Below are 23,179 nucleotides of genomic sequence, written 5' to 3'. Positions count from 1 at the left end.
AAAGAAAGAAAGAAAGAAAGAAAGAAAGAACAGAAAGAAAAGCATCAAACTGCTGGACCAAAGCTTTGAATCTCCCAGCCCTGGGCAAGGTGAGGGCAAGGGGCTGTCAGGACAGAGGCAGCAGAGTGGATGTAGCCTCCGCAACAATGGCTGCCCCTGGGGCTGAGCCCATACGGCCCTGGGCACCAGGAAGTGCAGCTCAGGGCTGTGGCTTGGACAGGTTTTGCCTCCTCTTGTCATCGCAGCCACAAACTGTCCTGCAGCAGCACTTCCCACCACATGCCCCCCTCCTGCCCAGCCACTGGCTCCAGGAAGGGTTCCAGGTGGGGAACCTCCACCCTGCGACTCTCCTTCACAGCCCTACATGTGAGACAGAGACAGTGACCATTAGCCTTTGGTCAAATGGGATCAAGTGGCAGCTTTGATATATGTCTGGAAACGTAGATGAAGTTTTGGAGCCATAAACAGCCACACCAGAGACACATGGACCCAGTTCAGACACTGAGTTGTGTTCAGGGATGCTAAAAGGGAACAGGAGAGCAGCAAAGAAAAAAATGAGACATAAACCAGAGCTTTTCAGGTAGAATTATAAACCTGATTGCAAACAACAAAGTCAGTGTGTCTAGTTACCTCATTTAGATCTGAGCGCTGTCTGTTAGCAATACAGGAATAAAAAAGAATCGTGTTCAAAACTGCAAAACTTTTGTGCCAAGTTCCCCCTTTCCCAGTCCCTCAAGGCCTTCAGAAAAAGCCCAGTTCCCAAGAGGGAACTGAGTTAGATAGAACTTAAATGTAATTTTCTACTACTTCGCGCCTCAGTAGATAAATAAAAGTTGCAAGCACTAAGTCATGTGTGGGTCAGGTCCATTGTGTCTTCTCTCCTTTGCATTCCTCTATACTTAGCCACTGTCTCAGCTTATTGAGGTTTTAATTAAAGACATTCAAGATTGATCTTAAAAGAGACAGGCTCTTCTGAGGCTTGAGCCCTGTTGAGCCCCAGCTCATGCTATGTGTTACAAGAAAGTAAAACAGGGATAGAACAGTAGAAGAGGGATAATGGGTCACTGAAGCATGGAGACAGGCCAGGCTGTCTCAATGCTGAGGATAGCAGGGGAGACGGGAAAGCAGAAGAGATCTTCATGGCTAAAAATGTCTTCTTGCTTTTCCCTCTACAGCCCTGGGGGAAGAAGCCAGGCTCCAACCAGGGACAGATGTTTTGGGGGGAACTCAAGGACACTGTCTCACACTTCCCCTTCCCACTGTACTTGTTTTATGCCTTGTATACAGTCACATCTATGCAACACAGGCTCTGTAGCATCCCTCATCTGTTTACAGGCTATTTACAGGGGAGAGGGATGTGGGTAAAAGTGGTCCCAGTGCAGATGGAAGACTGGGATACCACCAAGCTCCTTCTCCACCGCAGTCCAGGAAAGGGCCCCAGTGCTCCTTGAGCACATGCCAGCCTTTCCCACGGGGTGAGTCAGCAGAACTGCCAGGGCTTTTCCCTGCTCACATGCCTCTTGCTCGCTGGCATCCTCCTGGCGTGGTACCTGAAGAAAGAAACCGAAAGCAGATAGAGCAGCTTTTGGGACACAACCACCGAGATGCAGGAAATGCGCATGACACTGCTGGCAAGAGAAAGCAAACGCCTTCTTTCCCTTACAGAATAATCCACCCAGAACTTTTTGGGCAGCACTGTGTACCAGAAGAAACGATGAGGTTCATGGGCTGGACCCTGCAGCGACGCCCCAACCGATGCACGTGGGCTGCAGGGGGATATAAACACTGCACCTGCAAGCTTCTTCCTCCCACTCAGCTGACTCTGCTGTGACTAGCTGACGTGTCTGTGCGCTGCTAGGCAGTGTGGGATTGTGGGCGCCTCTGGGATTCCCCAGGTCAGGGCAGCGGGGAGCTTTCTGAGCTGCTTCGTCTTTCCGGGAATCAGGCTTGCTTCAAGCTGCCGGGAAGTTATGGTGAAGCCATCCACGCCTGTACCAAGGTGGATCACCTGATGCATCTTTCCCAGTTTGGAGGTTATGGCTTCCACCTGAACAGCACTGCAGCTCCACTCCACCCATGGAAAGGTTCCCTCCAGCCCATTCCACTGGCTCACTGGGGTTCTGAAGGGGAGTTTATCTCCAGGGTAGGTGCAAGACAAAGCAAGAAATACAAGTCCAGAACTAGTTGTATGTACGTATTCCCTAAACATACACCCTGTTCCCTTACAGCCCAAAGGCTGGACAGGGGGTACAGTCTGTAGGCATTGTACTCCAGAATCTGCTGCTCTTGATGGAAACTCTACATTTCACTTTTGCCAACCACATTTTCCTTGCCAAGGGGAGAGGAAAAAAAAGACCCCACATCTTCCAAGATACTGAAGCAGTTCCTATACAAGACCTTCAAACACTTCTTAAGTGCTTTAATCCTCTTCACACAGAATGACAGTTCTTGGAGGGTGGTATTTTACCTCCAGCTTAGACGCACATCAGGACAGTGTTAACACTTAACCTGGGCTGACGCCTCCAGGAAAACCTTTTCCCTGTGATGCCAGTTCCATCTGTGCACCAGACAGACTTTGGCATAACATAAAGAAATACCTAGAGGAGTACTAAGGATACCATTTATTTTCAAAATCACTAAAAAACCCAAACAAAACAGTTTATGGAGATACAGATTTACATGACAGAGACAGCAAATTGAAAAATGTACAATCTATTTCATGTTATTGCACTCACTTTTTTTTAATCATATACAAAGCATATTAAACAGTTTTCATTAAAAGATGTTTTATTTATATAAATAAAAGTGTAAATATACAATATCATACAATAAGTGTATCAGCCTAACACACAAAACTTAACCTAAAGTGGGATCCCCATTTCTCACATCATCTAGTCTACTTTTTATTAATATTTCCACTTGTACATTGACATATCCTAAACACAGAGGCAGGTAAACATTCCCATGTGGGAATAGTTCCTTCAGATTTTGACAAGAACCACTGCAGAACATTAACAAGAGCTGACTTTAAGTGAGGGTCATCAGAAAATATTAATATCTCAACAGTTTCTTAATACTTATCTGCCCTCATACTATTTTTACTTAGCAAGAAAATGATCAGACATTGCTCCCTCCCTAATTTAGGGCCTAATCTCACAGGTTTCAATACAGATGCAGTCCCCATGGAAGCTGGAAAGAGCTTCCAGGTACAAAGGCCGAAGAATATGCAATGGCACTATCTCACCAGAGCCCACTCTCATATCCAGGATGTGCACTCATGAGCTGCCCCAGGTCTGGAAGTGGCAACGCCCTACACCAGACCATCGAGGAGCACATTCACCTTATCTGGAATGCCTTCAGGTCCCTGGTGAGGAGCTGGGGACCAAGTGCATAATTTCATCCTGATTTTGTGGTTTTCTGAGATGCTGCTGCAAATCTCTGGAGAATTACTGCTCTCCAAGAGCATGGCCAACCCTCTGGCATTGCAAAACACCACCATTGGAACTGACAGGCAAACAGCAAGGCAAAAAACACCCATGAACCTACTGAATACTGACAAACTAATGCAACGCCCCCTGTCATCTTGGTGTGACCAGGCTCTTGGAAAAAGTAGTATTTACTTTTCCAGATGCGTATCTTCAAGGTTTACTACATCTGTTTGGTCTACCCACTCCGTTTGTAATAAAGTAGAAATCCTGTGGCTTTCATGGGGAACATCACCCCAACAGAGATATCAGGAAATGCTACTGTAATCATGCCAACACCAGTAGCATCAGTAAAGATGTGTCGTGTTCTTCCACGCACACACAAACAAAAAAGCATTTTCAGGAACAGAAACAGAGTTAAATGCTATCATTTTTCTTGCTGTAATGTTAGAGAAGTGTACCACTCTACCCACAGAACGTGTCAGATTTAAAATATTAAACTTAGCTTTTAAATTATAGCCACTACTGAATCACAGACAAAAATCCCCGCCTCTCTTTGCTGTTACTCAGCCAACACATATTACGTGCATGTAAAATAAAATACACAACAGTATCTGATTACTGAAAAATGAAAGCCTTCTAATTCACTCACAATGAACATTACCTGCAAATAAGCGTCTGAAAATACTCACCATGTATCATCTTAAAACACCTCAAATTAGTCTACAAAATGAAGCCTTTACCTTTGAGCTCACACTGACTTAGGAGCGAGAGAGACACAGGCCTCCCTGCGTTGGAACCTCCAAAATTTTAAACTGTGGACTGAGGAAAAGAAAAAAGGAAGAAGCTGTTTCCTAAAACACAACCGTGATTTACCACATGAAAGTAGCAGAAAGTCAGTACTGCACTTGTACGTATGATACATATACAGGTATGTATTCACTACGCTGCATTAAACTCCACATGCATCTTATGTATCTATTATACACGCTATTACAGTCAGATTTTGGTCATTCCTGAACAAGGCCTCACCATTTCATTGTCATTGCCACATGTCTTCTCCCTGTTTTTCAGCAAATACGCAGGGGCAACCTCTTCTAGCCCAGCACAGGCCCGCAACCTCTGCGTGGTCCTCTGACCCCAAGTGCTGCATCCTCCTGAAGCCTCTCCCACCACAGAGGTGAAGAGAGGCAGGGACCAGTCCCGACAGAGTGGTCGAGTTTCAGGGTCATGGGGGACCCAAGTCCATGGTCATTTTACAGCACTGAACATTAACTAGTTTCAACAGAAATCCTGCAGCCAAAGCAGCTGTAGGACCATGTGAAGTATTGCCTTTCCTGTGACCAAAAGCTGCATCTCTCCCTGGACTGACCTGCGAACAGGTCACTGAAAAATAATTAAATCTATTTATTTTTAGGCAAACGTTGCACAGCTTTTCTGCTCACCTGGTCTCAGGTTGCCTTGCAGAACTGAATTTTCCTCTGCGCATTGTAAGCTGCAGTCTAATGAAGCTGTCACAGAAATGAACCAAAGCAAGTGCTCCACTAACCTGGAAGCAATTGCTCCAAGCACTGTTGGATAAACGTAAATAAACTGAATTACAGTAGGATCTTGGGGTAGGGCCAAGTGGCAAGCCCAGGCCTTTTTGTAACAGCTACGCAGTATCTTGGCTTGCTATAAACACAGGCAGCACTTCAGATTTGGACTGGTTCCAGGCTGAGAGCTCTTCGCCCTGGGCATGTTGGCTGGAAGCAGTCTCCAGCCTAACTCTATGAACAACCTGAGAACTCTGGAACAAACAACTTGTTCTCAGCTGATAAGGACACTGGCCCATTTCCTCCTGTATCTCTTATGTTCTTTATCCCCAGTGTAAGAAGAGAAATAACAAGAGTCTAATCTCTTGCACCCACACACTCCCCTCCTAAGTGGCAGACTATAAATAACACCCAGTGGCATGGCCCACTAATTGACACCTCTACTGTGAGCAGGGGTTAGAAAACCCGAATTAAGCGCCTGTGGTACTGCAAACCTCTCAGTTCTGCTGTGTGTAACACCAGGGTTTCTCTCAGCCACACAGAGTTTTCAGTTTCACCATCTAGAACCCTCAGCATCACGCTGTTGCTGATGCAGCCCGCCGCACTCCTATCTTCCTCACACATCCTCACCCACTCTCATACAAAGCAAAAATAAATACTGGACAGGAGAAAACAAAAGAAGAGTGAAATATGGCCACAAATACGGCCAGTTCAGATTTAATCTGTTATAATCCCCATCGTTAGACTACCATTTTCCAGCTTGAGTTGTTTCAAGTCAGGTAGCCTTAAAGCTCTTGCAGCCACATAAGAGCAGCCGGGCTTTCAGATGTACTTAGAGATTGCTGAAGTCTGTGGGATCTGCAAAGTGCTCAGCACTTGAAATTATCCCTCTTTTAAAAATATATTTATTTTAAAGGTGCCTAACATTAGAAGCCTAAATTTGAAAATTCAGACCCCAAATTTTATCACTTCCATTTTAATCACAACTAACAACTCAGTCTACACCTTGGTGGGCAATCAGCTATTACTTGGACACGTTTTCCTTCCTCACAGATTTCTACTGCACTAATGCTAAGTGCTTTCAGATACAAGTTGCACCTAAGAACAGGTTTGGTTATGGTGGATGCTGAGTAGTTCATCAGTTTTAAGATTTACAGCTTTGCAATAAAATGCTCATGTCTTAGGCATAAAATTTGTGCAAAAGTATACGCTTTTGTCATGCATTTTTAGCAAAACTGCACTTAGAAGAATAAAGTGAGATTGTTCCAGACATTCTCTTATTACAACAACAACAAAAAAAGGACCAGACGCTAAGTTAGTGTCCTGAAGTCTTATTACAGCTAAGTGATATAGTACAGTCTAAATACCCACCCTTGTCAACAGGATGGCAACCAACAAGTTATACTCCCAACACTCTGCAGATACTAAAAATATCAGGGACAGGCACAGTGTTATTTATCTCAGTTAAAATACTTGAAGTTAAACCCAGGAGAGGTCTTGAAGTTCCATTAAAACTGCCACATAATACAAAAATGTCTCTTAACTTTTGGCTTCCTTTACCCTTGATAATTAGGTGAGAATTTACGATGCTCATCACACCCTTGTTTAGTGGTTCTCCAAGGCTGTTAGCACCTCTCTGTAGAGCATTAAGACACTTCTGTGTGGCTTTAGAAACAGAGATAGATTTCTGGACAGTTTTAAATGCTTTGTCTTAGCAAGTGTGATTACAAGTAGTGCTTCCATCACACTGAAGTTCTGTGTTTTCTGATTAGTAACTGAACGGGGCCCTCTGGCACAGACTTAATAATGTTCCAGGCATCGTAATGCATGAGGCCAAGTAATGACTTTCCACTAACAGCAAGAATTTCATCTCCAGTTTCTATGTTTCCAGATTGCTCTGCAGCACCACCTAGGAGCAAAAAAGGGAAAAAAAGTAAGTGTAAAAAACAACAAAAAACCCAAACCCACAGACATTTGCTTTCCACTGTGCTGAACAGCAAATAAACCAATTTTCCAACAGCAGTGATTTCAGTACAAGTCATTCACGTTCAGCTTGGCTCTGGCAACTTATCCCATGCTGCACCTCACAGACAATTTTAGTTTAACCAAGATAAGCCCTTACTCTCCGAAAATGTCTGTTTTTGAAGGAAGCAGCATGAGTGCATGAAATACACTGTATGTCATCTTGGTAGCTGTAAGAAAGCCTGGTTGATAAAATAAACCCACAGGTTGTATGTGGCATGGATGTCTTCTCTCAAATTGAAATGTAATGTGGTAAAAAGCAGACAATGCAGCAGATGAAACCTGGATAAAGCAAGTACAAATAAACCAAACATGGATAGCAAACTTACAGCAAACACATCAGACACAGAAACACCTCCTAGAAAGCGGTATAGCCTTCACTGCTAATGAAAGTATGTTTTCTGTAATGATGATTTAGCTAACATCAGCCATTGCAGGGAAGGGAGGGGGAAAAGACTGTATTTAAGGACATAAGTTAATGAGCTTGAAAACAGGCTCTTTACCCTCAGAATTGCTTTCTAAAGAGTAGGAAATAAACACACATAGAGAAACTGATAAAGAATTCGGGAAACATCAGTTTATTTTTTTCCTTAATGGTAGAATAAACCTGAGAGAAGTGATGCTGTAAAAACGCACACCTGCAGTTTCACTGAGAGTTTCAACTTTCTATAGAAAGTGCTCCATTTTTCACTACCTCAATCCCAGACTAAGACATATTAAAATCACAGCATAGTTCTGGGATTGGTTTCCTTTCTATATAAAATTCATGTAAGTTTAGCCACCTGTTGACAAACAAAGCATACAAAAGTAGCAGGTTTTGAATAAAAACATCAGATTCTTAGTGAAAGATAATACAGATACCTAACAAAACAAAATAAAACCCCAAACAAAACACACAAGAGAAAAAAAGAGTAAAATTAATAATTGGGTATAATGCAGGATGGTTCTTCAGAACCACACTGATTACCTGTGTTGTGCCCTTCTCAGAGAACTGGATAAGGTATGAACATTTCAAACCGTTATATACAATATTGCTGCTGTAATTTAATGTCTAGAATAGTGGACAAGCCCAGTAAATCAGATTGCTTACACAAACACTTACTAGCATACACAAACCCTAGCCAACCCTTTTGGTTTTTTTAATGATCACTTTGGCTAGTAAGAGGTCATAAACCAGGGCCACAAAACCCACCCTTGCTTCAAAAAAACAACTGAATCCAAAGATTAAAATGGCTGTACAATGTATAAAACTGGAAAAATATCCACTGCATGTCTGTAGTACCTTTAAATATTCTTTTTACAAGCAAAGGCCTGTCTCCAGCAATGGAAGCTTTTCCACCATCCAGGCTAAATCCCAAGCCAGCAGAGGTTTTCAATAATTCAACACAGATGACATCACTCATATCCAGGTTTGGATCTGTAACAGAACATACACAGAATCTTGTTATGCAGTTAACACTAAATCACAAGTTGTATTTGGTTGGTTTTATTTTTTTTGCTGCAGTGACAAAGCAACTCACAGCTCAGTTCATATTCAGAATAGAACATTTTGTCACCCAGTTTCTCAGAAGTGAACATATATTATTGCAGCTGTTAAGGGGAGACAGTACAAAAAGCATTTACACTCAGAGGCGTTTTTATTCTGCATCTTCAACAAAAACCTGCCAAGGCATTTTTTGGGGCAAAATTAAAGCTTAGCCATTTTAGCAAAGACTCAACACTGATAAAATAACTGAAAAATCCCCAAATTAGTCAATGGAGATCATTTATTTTCCTTTCGTTCCCACTTGCTTATTCAATGAGCCACATCTTTTAAAATAACAGTAATGAATGAAATGTTACATTAAACAAACACATTTTATCCTCTTAAGGAAAACATCTGTAATCACTCACGAGCATGAAGAATTGTTTCTGATCTCATATCTATGGAAATAACCAGAATTACCAGTAGGTGCATCCTGCCTCCTATATAGCAGCCATTTTTAGAATCCAAGATTGCTTTTGCTGACATAAAATATTCTTTTTTTCTTAAGAAGAATTAAATCTACAGTTTTGGAAAACAGGACTATCTTTGCCCTAGCAAAATTTATCCAGTCAGCATCACCACAAATTACTGCTACCATTCCTTGGAACAACTTTAAATGTTACCCTAAAACATGACCATGCACTTTGCCTCACAGGATAGAAACTTGTTCTTAAGAACTCAACACTACGTTGTTTATGGCATACTGTTGCCCCCTAGTGACTGCACCCAGCAGATATTGTGCAATTGTGCTATGCAGGACACAGGGAGCTTAGGGTTTCTGAAGTAATTACATATACTATATGTAATTATATAATTAAATGTAACCCGTGGGAGCAATTCCAGAGAGTCTGATCCATTCATTTACATAGTGCTTCGTATTTCTTTTAAGCTGTTTTGTAAAGCTCTTCTATAAAATGCAGTGAAAGTACAGAACAATAAAAACTGCTACAGAAGAGTTAAAAGTAATGATTGCATCCAGTTGGTGAAAAATTTTGAGTGACAGCTCCAGCTCCTCGTTTTGCGGTGGTCTGAGCTGAGTGCCTGGTATTGCCCTGGAAAGCAGAAGTCGCATCACCAAATCCCTGAGGCACAAGCTGTAACCACTGCCCACGCCCTCCTGGGGGCACTGTGGCAGTGCAGGACTGAGGCAGGTCACCCCCTGCTCCCAAAGCCTCTGCATGTAGACAGCCAACTAAAGGGTTTTGAGTTATAATTCTACATCAATTTGAGGCATCTGTTTGTAACACCTCAAGTGCCACCTTCACACTGAAATGCTGTCTTGCTCCTAGACAAGAACTTACCATTTCACTGATACATTTCCACTTTAACCATTTATCCCTAGTTTCCTATGGGATGGCTGACTTGGATTTGGCTTAGCTCTGTTTATTGTACTATCGATTTCTTTTTTTGCTATATTATTGGTAGAAACAGTATGAAATCTGCTATTAGAAAGAGCAAGCTCAGTCCCTATCCACAACAAACTGCAGGGCTTGGGTTTTTCTTTGAGACTGATCTGCTTTTTTCACTTTTTGGTTGTTTGCTTTCTTGCACTGACCACTGTTACTACTTAAAAGCAGTTTATCCTGGATTGGAAGAGTATGTGGAATCATTAACTTCAGTAGAAATTAGATTAGGCCTCAAATGTCCTTCTAAGTTTCTGACTTGTTATGATCTATTAAAAAAAAAAGAAAAAAAAGAAAAAAAGAAAAACGAAACTGCATTCAGGCTCCAAAGAGAACAAATAAAATTTAAAGGTAATTTCATTTTCTCCTTTCAATCTTATAAGGCACAGACGCTTTTAATCAAAAACACATGCCATTTTTCCCTTCAGTCTGCTCTGCAAAGGAATCCTTCCAACTGTTCTTGGACAAAGATCATACCTGTTCCTATTTCCATGGAAACATCCTTTCCAGACCCCACACATTTTCTGCCAGTAGCTGATATCTCAGGTCTGGAGGAATTATTTGCTTTGTCTTTCTCCTTTCGGATGACAACGACCGCGTATTTGTACAGTCTTGCCTGATGAAGAGTGTTCAGAACATCGCCATGGACTGAGCTCGCAAGAGACGTGCCATTGATTGACAGAACAAGATCTCCTCGACAAATAGTCCCTTCTTGAGATGCCACTCCCTTTGAAAACACTCTGTGGACCTACAAGAAGAGATTTTGACTTAAGGATGCTTTAGCCTCATGACCACACATGGTGCTCTACAGGAAAAGGTGAACATGGAGACTGACAAAGTTTGCAACCACTTTGCAATCAAGTACACAACATCTGCTCCAACAAACTCAAGCCCTAGGTGACTGGACAAGAACTGCAGTTAGGGATTCAGAGGAAAGCAGAGGAAAAGATGCTGTTATTGTATGGTCATTTCTAAACCCAAAACAATCAAAGCCAGTTAGAGGATGTAACATCACAAATCACTTATGCTTTCACTGAACTCCTTAAAGGTGTTTAATTAAGGTACCTTAAGTGACATACAAATTAAATCCACATCCATGCTACAGTGAACACCAAGAGCAACATTGTGGTGTGTGACACTCACTCCCCAAATTGCCATTTTCTGGGACATGCATCCTGTGCTCTTTTCATTCGCACAGTTCTAAGCTGTACACAGCATCTGTGCACACAAAGGCTCTGACTTACTGCAGCTGTGCAAGTATTTAATTGCCCATCTCAATTTGGCTAATCAAATATCATGCAAATAGACGCAAAGGAATGATTTTGTGGCTTGAAATGAAATATTCTAATCAGAGTGGGTTAAGCTTTGAGTAAACTCCAGCGAGTGCAGCTGAGACTTAGATGTGTGCCATTTACAGAAACAAGCCGACTAAAAGACTCAAGAACCAGTACTTAAAGACTTGCCTATCAGGCACTGTAATTTTAATAGCCAGAATATGGTTGCCCATGCACACAGTTCTAGCTACGCTGGACAAACATTCAAGTCCACAAATCTGTGGACACAATTCTTCATGGCATTTTTTCAGGAATTTCTCCCATACCCAGACCAACAGTGAGGAATAAGAAGCCTTTTGGCTCCTTTTCTCTCTCATTGCAGGGCCATGCTGAGATGGACACGTGCTACAACCCTACAAATCCAGAGAGACACATTTCCAGGCAGCTTAAGCAGGCATTCAAAGCTGGAATAACAGCTTCAGTAACAGCTGTAAACACCCAAATGCAAGAGGTAAGTGGAATAGAAGGGTCATGCTCAAAATATCTGCTGCCATCTCTCATTTGGTTGCATGGCTAATGGCATTAAGGAGGAAGACTTCATCAGAGAGCACTCAAGATGTTTTTAGGCTGTGTACCAGCTCTAGATGAGCAGCTTTCTAGGGTGGTACACTGCTGAGTCTTCTTCTTGCTCACAACTGCCATTGTGTGCCATTTGGTATGGAGACAGGGAACACAATCTTAGTAGCAAGAGAAGCATTGTCTGTTCCCCAGACTGTGACTATGTTCTAATACAACAATCGCTTCATGTAAAACACTTCAAATATTTTACATAAGTGTGAAGAACTGGCTAAGGGCTGGGCTGGTTTGGAGAAAAGGAGGCTGAGGGGAGACATCATTGGCCTTTACAGCTTCCTGAGGAGGTGCTGAGCTCTTCTCCTTGGTAGCCAGTGATGGGATACACGGGAATGGTTCAAAGCTGTGCCAGGGGAGGTTAGACTGGACATTGGGAAGCACTTCTTTCAACTGAGAGAGTGGTCAAACACTGGAACAGGCTTCCTAGAGAGGTGGTCGATGCCTCAAGCCTGCCAGTGTTTAAGGGGTATTTAGACAATGCTCTTAATAACCTGCTTTATCTCCTGGTCAGATCTGAAGTGGTCAGGAAGGTGGACTAGATAACTGTTGTAGGCCCGACTGAAACAGGGTATTCTAGTCTATCTACTTAACACTGATATTGTTGAAGAGTGAAAACCAGAAGATTGCTGCAAGCCTGAAAGACTGAGGATCTATCCTTCTTGTAAACTCAGTACTTAATGGGTATTTCTTTCTTTCAAGGCAGAATTTAAATGTGTACCTCGTGTAAAGAAATTGTCACATGGGATACCAGTTGCCTTGGATTTTTTCTGTCTCACTGATCTGTTTCTGAACAGCGTATCAGTTGCTTGGTATTGCTTTCTACACATCAGCACCATTTAATGCCACACAGTATCTTTGGTTCAGAATGCTGTGTAAGACTTCTTTTAAAAACAAACCAACCAAACAACAAACAGAACAACAATCCTAATTTACTGACCATCCACAGGTCTTAATAACACCAAACCAAATCTGTGAAGTGGAATCCAAAATGCTTGCTGAGGACATTCTCAGGATTTTCAAAGTCCTTCAAAAACTCTGCTGCACAGAGCTCACTTTTGAGGGCTGGGGATGAAGATCTCCTCTAAAAGACTGCATGCATTGGAATTGCATGCAGAATTTTATTTACATGCATAGGATTTAGATCTAGCTGATTCCATCCAGTAACAGACTTCTAAATGCTGAAAACATAGTTGGCATCCATCTCCAATAGCAAAAATTACTCTTCCCAGATACTGTTTGATTTCTGTAGCAGATGGCACACAGCCACCTCTGAGAAGCACTGTTTTATGACTCTGAGTGACTTGCAGTAAGTCTTGATAAACAAGCACTTGATCTAATCACCAGTCTACTTTAAAGTGAGCTTTGCAAAAAACTGACTTGGATCCATCACTTACTGTGACTGATTTCTGTTCCAGATCTATTCCTCCAGCAACACTAAATCCCAGGCCAGCTCCTTCTTCTTTGTGTAAGACTACAAAGTATGTCTCTTCCTTGCTCTAGCAGAAAAACAGAGATGGAGGGGAAGGAGAAGAAAAACAAAACCAAAGATCAAGACCAGGTTCTCGCACAAATGACAAATTCCTACCCTGAGATCATGGCAGGTGAAAAAAGAAACTTAAGGAACCGAAACTGAGACAGTAAACGTATTTCTTTTTATGCTACAGATGAGTGGCAGCCAGACAAAATAACTCAGGCAACAGTAAGTATTTCTTCAGTCAGTCCAGGGCTAGAAAGCAAAGCCAAAATTAGGATTGTGAAAGGGTATTAAACCTTGGGCAGCCTAATTTTCACTGGCTGTAGTCAACTTCGCATTGCTCAACATTTTGCAGTCAAAATTCAATAGTTTCCATACACCCTTCTAGAGCAAGCACTGCACTTTCCAGGGAATTCTAACACTTTTGTGATTCCATTTCTCCTTCCTCTTGAAAGGGAGTTACAAAGATGTAATGCAGTGCAGTCACATCAGCCTCCTCTCAGCAGATCTGGACAACCTGGCAAGGGGCAGTGACTACAAACGGGAAGATCATATGGGACAGCAAGAAAAACTGTTTCGCTTGGGAGATGAAAGTAAGAATCCTGTCAGTGATCCGAACAGGACTAAGCTGTGCTGCTGTGGAAATGGGAGCAGTCAGCATGGGAAAGGACTGGTGCACTTCTGCACCAGGGCTCAACTTGTGTCTAGACAAGAACAAAGGTGTAAAGCTGATTTCTTCAAAGTGATGACCTGCTGCCAAAACCCAGAACTTGCCATGAAAGGGAAGCACTCCCATCCAGCAAGTCTAGTGCTGTCTTACGAACAGTTATTAGGAACAAACTGGATGCTGTTAACAGAAGAGAATGTTTGTGGTGTAAGGTGGACTACGAGCAGGCATTTGGTGGTGCAAGAGGACAGTAACTGGCTGTGGGGCACAGCATCCAAAGTGGGAAGTACAAAGCAGGTCTCTCAGCTTTTCCCTGAGATCTCATTCAACATCCAGAAACTGCCAGCACTAAAATTAATGGCACATAATTAGAAACCAACCTCTCAATCAATCTATTTAGCATGAAATGACATATTTAGTTCACTAAATATTTTAACTCAGTGTTTGCCTTTGTTTCAAAAGGCACAGGGAAACACACATTACTATATCTTTTTTGTGTGAAATGACAATAAAATTCGTGGCCTCACTGTGTGCTTTTTTTTGCCAAATAGTGGTCCTGAGAGATTTTATGCATTAGAGGCATTCCTGCAATAAACAGAGGCAGTGCCACATACCAACGGCACCCTGTTCCACACCACTGATCAGTGCTTGAGGAGAGAGGAAAAGTCAGGTCTGAACATCTCAGCGCACAGTCTTTTTTATAAATGTTAAGACCTTTCTCATCTGTACTCAAGAGGGAACAGCTTTATGTTACACTAGAAATAATAAAATCAGTTAAGTACCTAGGCTAGCCCCTTTCAAAAGTGCAGTGAGGGTAATGGCAAGATACTCCTGTCTTTGACTGTTAAGTACTCAAGTAACTCTCTTTGTTTCAGAGATCAGGTTCTTCCCAGACCTTGCCACCACAACATCATTTGTTTAAATAGGAATATCAGAGGCTCAGAGGTTAGCAGGTTGTGCAAAGATCATGAATCCTAGGCCAGCTGTCAATACAGTTAAAGCCCTGGCTCCCATTGCTGAGGTAGTTCACTTCCTCGCTCCCCAGCTCTCAATGCTGTTGTCAGCTAGGATGTGAACTGTGGGGCACAGAGATCTGGCTCCGGATTGTTACTGCTCTACTTGACCACCTAGTGGACACACAAGGCCTCCAGTGACCTCTGTTTAGGCCTATTGGCCAAAGATGCATTGGTCACTGTGTTTTAAACAATAAAATGCCTGTATATTTACTCTTTTTTTTTTTTTTCAGTAGTAGCACTTATTGAATACCAGCAGTAAATTCAGCACTGTTCAGAGCAACAGATGATGACAAACTCTTCCCAGGGAAGGTCTCAGTCCAAATCAAGCAGTCCAGCTAATTTTTCAGCAATTGCATAACTATGAAGAACTGTCCTGTTGTACACTTAAATCTCGCCTTTGACTAGCATAAAATTTTCCAGAGTATGTGCCATATTGGGCTTAAATATGGACAAGAAACTATGCAGACAAGGAGTGCATTCCAATAAGCATCCAGCTTTATAAATATTTGAGTTCTCAGACTTTGAAAAGTGTCATAAATAAATAACCTCTCCAAGATTCCATGCAAAATACTTTAAAGAACACTTAATTACCTTCAGCCGGAAGTACAATCCAGTCCAAATTTTATCAGCAAAACTACCAAACCCTCTTGGCTCACCAAGCTCTTGGGACTTGCAAGCTTTAGCTATGCTGTCCCTGGAAGGAGGTAAAGCTGGGTGTTTGGGGGAGGTCCAGTTTTCCCCAGTCTGTTCTACATTTGAAACAGCAGCCTTTGTTAGTAAGACTTGGGAACACTCTAAATGCAGCTCAGCCAGTAGTTATGCAGACCAGATGGCAGTTCCCCCTCCAGTGCTGTCATTATTTTATCAACTTCTGTTCTGATTTAAAAAGGATGTGGATGTATCCCAAGAATACAAACACAAACATTGCAATCAGGGAACTAACGTTCTGGCAATCATTTAACTTGGGAGGCCTTCTTTAAACACCTAGATAATGAAGCAGGTTATCTTAATGCAATAACCTGTTTCCACAGAAGAGAGCAAAAAGGTTACAGGAGTCTCCTCCAAAACGCCCAGAAGACACTTTCTGGTGTTGCAAGCCATCAGGTTCAGCATTAAACAAAATAAATACCATTTCCATGATTGCAGCTCCTAGCAAAAGGCAGGTGTTTCTGGGCACAGAGCAGAGCTGAGCTTCCCTTGCATAGTGGGGAAAGTGAGTCTTATCCAGATGGTGGGTGGAAAGTTAAATTCTGATCTGCAACTACTGCCAAACTCAGGAGCTTCTCAGCTGTCATAATGACTCAAATGGAGGTACACTTCTCTACTTAAAATAGGTCTATTTAGTGTGGCTGAAAGCTGCTTCACACTGGACAAAAAATACCCTTTTTTATACGAAAGCCATTAACATTTATTATGGGTTTATAGCAGGCATTAAAAAATGAGCAGTAGTAAAACTACCATCAACTGTAACCTATCACATACTTGCAGGAGCTCTGAAACTGTTTGGAGGAGATTTTATCTAACATTACAGAATCTTAAGGGTTGGATGGGACCTGGAAAGATCCATCAAAATACCACCAATAATCTCGTTTTATCTTCTGATTTTTACCTTTCCTTGTGCTTTGATTTCTTGGAGCATCACAGCAACATCACATTTTGGTACTACTGCTGACAAAACAGATTGCAGTTTTTGCTGGTCCAGGCTTGAGACGAGCAGCTGATCCAAGCTAAAATGAACAGAAAAATATAAAAGACAGCTTTACATTTGTAGACTGTGTAGAGATAAGTTTCAGATATACAATGTAAGTTGCATTAGGGTAAATGATGAAGGGCCGTCTCACTAAGAGGTGGGAATCTTGAACAAAACAGGTAAGAAATGGTGTAGGGGCAGAGAAAACAATTTAACACTACCTCTGAAAATCAGCCTCCATTCTGTTCCCCTCCTCCTTTCCCAACGGTTTTAGCAACAGACATTAGCAAAAAACAAAGACAGCTAGATCTGAATACTGCTTCTGGCAGGACAACAAGCTCGTTTGTCACTGCAGGGTGTGCTGGCAGCCACAGCCACGCAGCCTCCCCTCCACTGTGGCTACCATGTTGTAATATGAACAAAATCTGGACAGCAGCATGGTGGCTCTGAGCACTCAGGAGCATGATGAATGGCACCCTGAATTGTGAGGGGAATAGAGGCTGGGGCCAAAGCTGCAGAGTGCTTTGGGGTGGACCTTGGACAACAGGGAAGCTTCACCTCAGGAGGGACTTTGAGGGACTGAAAATGAAGTAGTGTTAGCAATAACACCTACCTGATGGACCAGCTGTTTTCCCAGTGCTCTCCATGCGGAGAGTTGCTGTGGGGCACATCATCATCTGATGCAGACCCTGGTGTCCCTGAGCCGCTGTCCCGAGGGCTGCTGGCCACCATTCCCATCCTGCCTGCCTCAGCAGGGTCACAGCAGGCTGGTGGGGCTGCGCTGCTCCCGGCAGGCATGCCGAGGGCTCTGCGGGGTGTGATTTCCAGCTCTGTCTTGAAGCAGGCGGGCTGTGGAGGCCCTGAGAAGCCCTCTCCACACAGCTTGTCCAGGTCAGGCATGCTGAGGGCCCTCAGCTCCCGCAGCCTAGAGCGGGACAGTGGCGGCCGCCCGAGGCCCCGGCTGCGGCGTGCCTGTGAGGCCGAGGGAGGAACGGCAGCCAGATCTGCCCCAGCACCACCTTCTTCACTCCTCTGGGGCTTTCCTTCCCCCTTGTTGCCCTCTGCCAGACGTGTGGCCTCTGCATTGCTGGGAGACTTGGCCATGGCACTGGTTGTGCTGGGGCTGCCGCCATAGGAGCTGAAGCTGCGCCGCAAGGCCCGTGGTGTCTCAGCAGGGCTGTGTGTGGTGGCCATTGCACCGCACGACCTCCTGGTAAGGGGAGACCTCATGGCTGAATGTATATCAATGGCCTTCACAATAGGTCGGTCAAAATTTGCCAGGTTTTCAAAAGATTTGATCCTCTGTTTGACAGAGAAGGATGAGGCAGGTTCATGAGCCCAGTTCAGCTCATAGTAGTAGTAATTCCTCCTGAAGCTCCTCAGCTTAGCGGTGGCAGGGCAGCTAATGTCACTGGCTGAGGAGGACATGTCATGGACCCTCTGGGTGCTTCTGGAAGCATACGTCTGCTCCTTCCCACTCTGGCCATTTGGCAAATTCAGATGGACCATCTTTAACGTCCCTGTTGCTGCCTGGGGGTATTTCTCCTCTGCAGTGTGGCCCTGGGGTCCTTGTACAGGATGAAGCTCTGCAACTTGGCAGTCCTCCCTCAACTGACCTGACAACTGGGCTGGCATTGAGTAAGTCCTTGTCACAGGTTTTGACAAGCCATAGAGACTTCTGTCTCCAGCAGCATCCACTTTTGAAAAATACTGCGTGGTCCCCATTTCATCACTCAGTCGAGGCACTTCTGTGTTCGCCTCTTCTGTCTTCTCCAGCAATGGCAGCTGCAAAAATGATGCTGGAGAAGAAGAGGCAGAGGATGAGGAGGAAGATGATGAGGAGGAGAGCTTCACCTCTATGAAAGTGCGCTGGATCTCCTGTCCTTCCGGCTGCTCCTGCTGAACCAAGGGGGACTTCAACAAAGAAGAGACTCCTACAGATGGTCCCATGTTTTTGAAATCTAATTGCCTAAGATGATCTGCACTACAGATGCTGTTGCTTGCATTCAGGCCTGTTCCAGGGTTCTCAGTCTTCCCTTTTACAAATTCGGTTTTTGGTATGCCCTGGGAAGATGAAGTGACTTTGGACTGACCATTTCTGTCTCTGAAATCATCCACCTTAGCACCCTTACTCTGACACAGTGCAGGCAGCATGGAAATTTGCTTTTCTTTTGGCTTTCCCCATGCCTGCTGCAAATCTGTTGCCTCCCCACAGCTGCATTTCATTTCGCTGCTCGCTGTTGGGCTGCTGCTGCCATTCTGGAAAGACAGAACTGAATCATCAGAAATGACTAGAGATGGTTTAGTTTCTAGCTCTGACTTCAGAGTCCTTGAGACTGCTGGAATGCTCTTGCCAGGATCTGGGTTTGTAGGTGAATTACGGGACAACGGTGTTTTCTTGCCTAGAGGTTTGGGGGACAATTGTGGAGAAACGGAAGCCCTTTTCTGATCTGCCCCGCTGACTTTGGTAGAATTAACACCAGAACAATCCGTATTTGCCTTTGCTTTGCTTTTGATGGTGAATCCTTTTAGCTTTGGTCCTGATTTGGCCTTCTGGTTATTTAAAAGGGTGTCCATTATACTTTTTTGTGCCATTCCCTTAGAGTCCTGACAGGACTTTTTCTGTGAGGATGGGCTGTGCGGTACTGCACCTCCTTTGCAGTGATTTGCGCCTGAGCTTTGGACTTTTCCATTTGAAGTCCTTCCTGAAGTCACAGAGTTAATTTTCTCATTTTTCCCTGGCAAGTCATGAGCTGTATTAGCCTTTGGATCTTTAGATCTAGTGGGAAAGGGAGACCTGAGTGATATTGCTCTTGATAATGATGCATTCACATGATTGCTGTCTGTTTTAGACAAGCTAGACAAACTGTTGGTTTCTTTCTTCACTAAGCAATAACTAACAGCATGATTACAGCCATCAGCCACCGTTTCACTTTCAGATCTGGATCTCTGCTCATCACAACATCCTTCTTTCTCAAGCAAGTTGCTCTCCAAGCAACTGGTATTTCTAGCAGAGCAAAAGCTTATCTTTTTGCAGTGCAGAGACCCTTCTTCAATGGATCCACAGCACTTCATATCTCCATCACTGTTTCCCAAACCCATCTGTTGTTCCATACTTAAGGCACCATTGTTACAGAAAGAGTAAACTTCAGGGATGCTGTCTGAATTCTTTTGGATGTCTTTTTCTAGCACAAAAACTGAGGAAGGAGAATACAAGGATGCTGAGGACACATCTGAACACTGCGATGGACACGGAGTAGTGGGACCACCGTGATCTTCCAAGTCTAGTTTGTTGATACTTGTCTCCAGTGACTCACACATTGCACAGCCCTCCATCTGCAAAACTTTGCCACCGTAACAGTGCAGTGGGGACAGAGAGGAGCTTGTGGCAGATGTGAGATGCTGCTCCTGTGCAGGCTTCTGCAACTCATTGCTCATGCAACAGATCTCAATTTGCTCTTCATCTGACTCCATTACAGCACAGGCCACAGAGGCATTAGCAGCAGCAGTGCAGGGCCCAAGCAACATCTCATTTGCACCATCACAGCCTTCCGTGACGGACTCTGTGTCTGAATGAGAATCCTCTGCAGCCCCATACATAGACTTTGGAAACACGTCGCTCCTCTTCCCTTCCACAGAGTTTGCTGCAGGCAACTCATCCTCATTTAAGCTGCTAAAATTCCTGGAGTAGTTATTTAAAGAGTTTTTATTCACAGTAAAAAGTTTGCCTGTGTTAATAGAGTCCAACACAGACAGCCCTAAAACTCCTTGTGCATTAGCTCCACAATTCACAGTTTTTTCCTGCAGCTCCTCCTTGGCTGGCTGTGGCTCAGATCCGGGACACCCTTCATCAGTTCCACAGCAGCACATGGTGGTGTACTCATCTCGGAGGGGGCTTTCTGCTCGCGACGGGGTGCGTGAAGCCCTGCTCTCGGCAGCACCCATCTGGCTGAGCAAGTCATCGATATCAGTGACAGGGGCGGCAGGGCAGTCCTCAGAGAGGCTGCTTGCCACGGTAACTCTCTGCACGTCTTTGCTGGTGGCATCAGGTGGCAGTGTTGTCCTCTCCACCGCACAAGCATTCTGCAGACCTGCTCCTTCTCTCTTCCCCGTGCTCTGTTCTTCATCGGTTGCAACCATGCTGTTGATACCGGCCTGATTTTGACACTCTACCCCTGGAGACAGGATGAGGTTTGTAAATCTGCTGACAGCTGCATCAGGATAAAAAGAAATAATAAGACAAAAAAAGGAAACAAAATCCTGTCAGACATAGGAAGTGATGCACGAAACACTACCTTTTATTATGAAAGCAGACACCCATGTAGTCAGACTACATGTTTTCGTTTTGGTCTGCAATACTCTTCTTTTGTAATGATGTTTACAACAACTCAAATTAATCATAACCCTGTGTATTTGAGCAGCACACAGGAGAGAGCAATTTGCTTATCCAAGGTGAGTAGTTATGAGCTGTTTAATTCTCATCCTTGGAATTCCAGTAGTCAAGCAGTCAACTACCAAAGCATCAGAGTGTAGTAAGTCAGTCTGAGTTTCTCATTACTCCTTTGATCAAAGATGCCTCACATAGATTGCAGAGAGTACACAAAGGCCTGGCACAGCAAACAACGGTGAACAGATAACAGTGACAAGCTGTGCATAAATAACTGAACTCTCAGCACTCCTGCAGGTGTTTAATGTGATGTGCATGAGTGATGTTATACATGCGTTAAACATATGGGCTGTACAGGATTACTGGCACAGATGACCTTTCCTTGCTTCCAGTACCTATTTACCCCACTCCTGGGCAACAAACTTAGCTCCTCATGACTGCTGCACTCTGACACACTCCTGGTTCGCCCATGTCTCCTGCTCTTTAATTTTCAGCACTTCACCCTAGGCATCTGTTGCACCTTTCTGCACCGATTCTGGGACACACAACCCTCTCCAAGCTGCTTTCAAGAGACCAGTTACTATTGGATGAGGCCCAGAAAGTGTGTGGAAAAGGTATGGTGTGTTCACAGAGTTGACATCCTTTCCTGGTCATTCAAATATGTCAGCATACCTCTCTAATCCTTACACAAACCTGTGGGATTATCCATGTCACTTAACTTAGGTACTCGTGTTAAGAGTGTAGATTCCTCCTGGAGTCAATAAAGAGGAATACATCTCAGAAGAGTCATTTGAAGCAGCCAGGTTAGGATTTGAAGTACTGCCCTGCTTCAGCATGCTGGATCACATGCTGAAGAGACTTTCTCTGCCGGTGGGGCAGGGGTAAGGGGAAGGGTAAAGTAGAAGAGCTACCTGATAAAGAAGTGACAATGTGCTCCTATCACAATGCTATTAGTTTGCAAAAACCACAGCAATCTAAGGAAACAAGATCAGGACTTTGCCAAGACAGGAATTCCTTAGATGTGAACTGTAGCATCTGGAAGCACTTTAGGCTCCCAGGTATTAAAAGGTACATGAAGAAGATCACAAGCTGAAACGAAGCAAAATATTACATTCTTCCTGATTTTACAAAGTATGCTTTTCTTTTTCAAACACTCATTTCCACACCACATAATTTGTACAGTCCATGGGGACGCATATATTGCTGTAGCAGCATAAACTGGCTCTGAGCAGACACTAAGGAGGTATCAAATATTTCAGCTCAAAGTAGAAAACTTTCCATAAGAAACATGCAAATGAACATTTTGGTAAGATTCTAGTTTTCTTGTGTTTTCTGTTTCATCTTTCTTCACATTTAGAGAATTCTGACACACAGAAAGGAAAGAAAATAGGCTTTTATTATCTTACTACTCATTCCTAAAATTGTTACTTAAACTTAGACAGATGTGATTATAAAGGGTCAATATTTAGTCAACTCGCATGGAAGTTAAAATGGGTTCTCAGGCCAGGGTCCCTGCTGAGTTAGCTCCAGGTCTCCATGAAATGACTCTGACCTCTGGAAATCCTGGCAGGAGGGACATACTGTGTATATAGGAGCTTTGAACACTTCACACAGAAGTAGGTTTGCTCCCCTCATCGTGGTGCTAGGGAGAACCCTGAAGCCTGGATTGGCAATGAAGTGCTTTGCCTGACTCACTAATGCAGATACAAAGTACCCTCTGTTTTCTCTCTGAGTTGATGTGGGAAGCTGGGGCAGCAGAAGATCAGACCCAGATGATCTAAGGCAATTTTCTTCACCATTACTTGGAATAAATGGCACGAAAGCAAAACTACTCTCTCACCTGATGTTGCTTTCTGGATCTCCAGGGTTACAGATGTGGGAAGACACTGCATAAGCAAGCAGATTTCCTCATACATCATCTTACTGACTGGGATACTGTTGATGGTGGTAATCTCGTCTCCTACAGCCATCTTGCCCATTGATCCCTGATGCAATGACAGATTCAAGGAAATTATAAATACACATCAGAAGCCCTTCCACAGAGGCAAAGACTGCAGAGAAACAGTTAATGGCTTATGAGCAACATTACCTGCTTCATGCTACTGCAGAGCACAGGTACCATCCCTAT

The 23,179-nt window shown here is 43.6% G+C and overlaps 1 protein-coding gene across 5 annotated transcripts in view; it reads right to left on the bottom strand.

The window, feature by feature from the left end:
* PDZD2 (PDZ domain containing 2) overlaps nt 1–23,179 on the bottom strand; it is a 153,049-nt gene that overhangs the window by 5,583 nt on the left and 124,287 nt on the right. For 3 of the 5 annotated variants that reach the window (XM_062017829.1, XM_062017826.1, XM_062017828.1), the window contains exons 18-24: nt 22,892–23,036; nt 17,278–20,875; nt 16,584–16,701; nt 13,212–13,313; nt 10,388–10,658; nt 8,265–8,399; nt 2,775–6,869 (exon numbers count right to left, since the gene is read on the bottom strand). In XM_062017829.1, the coding sequence (XP_061873813.1) occupies nt 6,703–6,869; nt 8,265–8,399; nt 10,388–10,658; nt 13,212–13,313; nt 16,584–16,701; nt 17,278–20,875; nt 22,892–23,036 (4,536 nt within the window). In that variant the 3' untranslated portion in view covers nt 2,775–6,702. Of the gene's footprint in view, nt 1–2,774; nt 6,870–8,264; nt 8,400–10,387; nt 10,659–13,211; nt 13,314–16,583; nt 16,702–17,277; nt 20,876–22,891; nt 23,037–23,179 lie in introns of those variants that run through there. The other 2 variants (XR_009820827.1, XM_062017827.1) reach the window with 2 other exon arrangements.

Source organism: Colius striatus, chromosome Z (assembly GCF_028858725.1).
Source record: "Colius striatus isolate bColStr4 chromosome Z, bColStr4.1.hap1, whole genome shotgun sequence".
NCBI lineage: Eukaryota > Metazoa > Chordata > Aves > Coliiformes > Coliidae > Colius > Colius striatus.
Note: the sequence above shows the minus strand (reverse complement) of the source record. Positions and strands in the feature narration are given on the sequence as shown.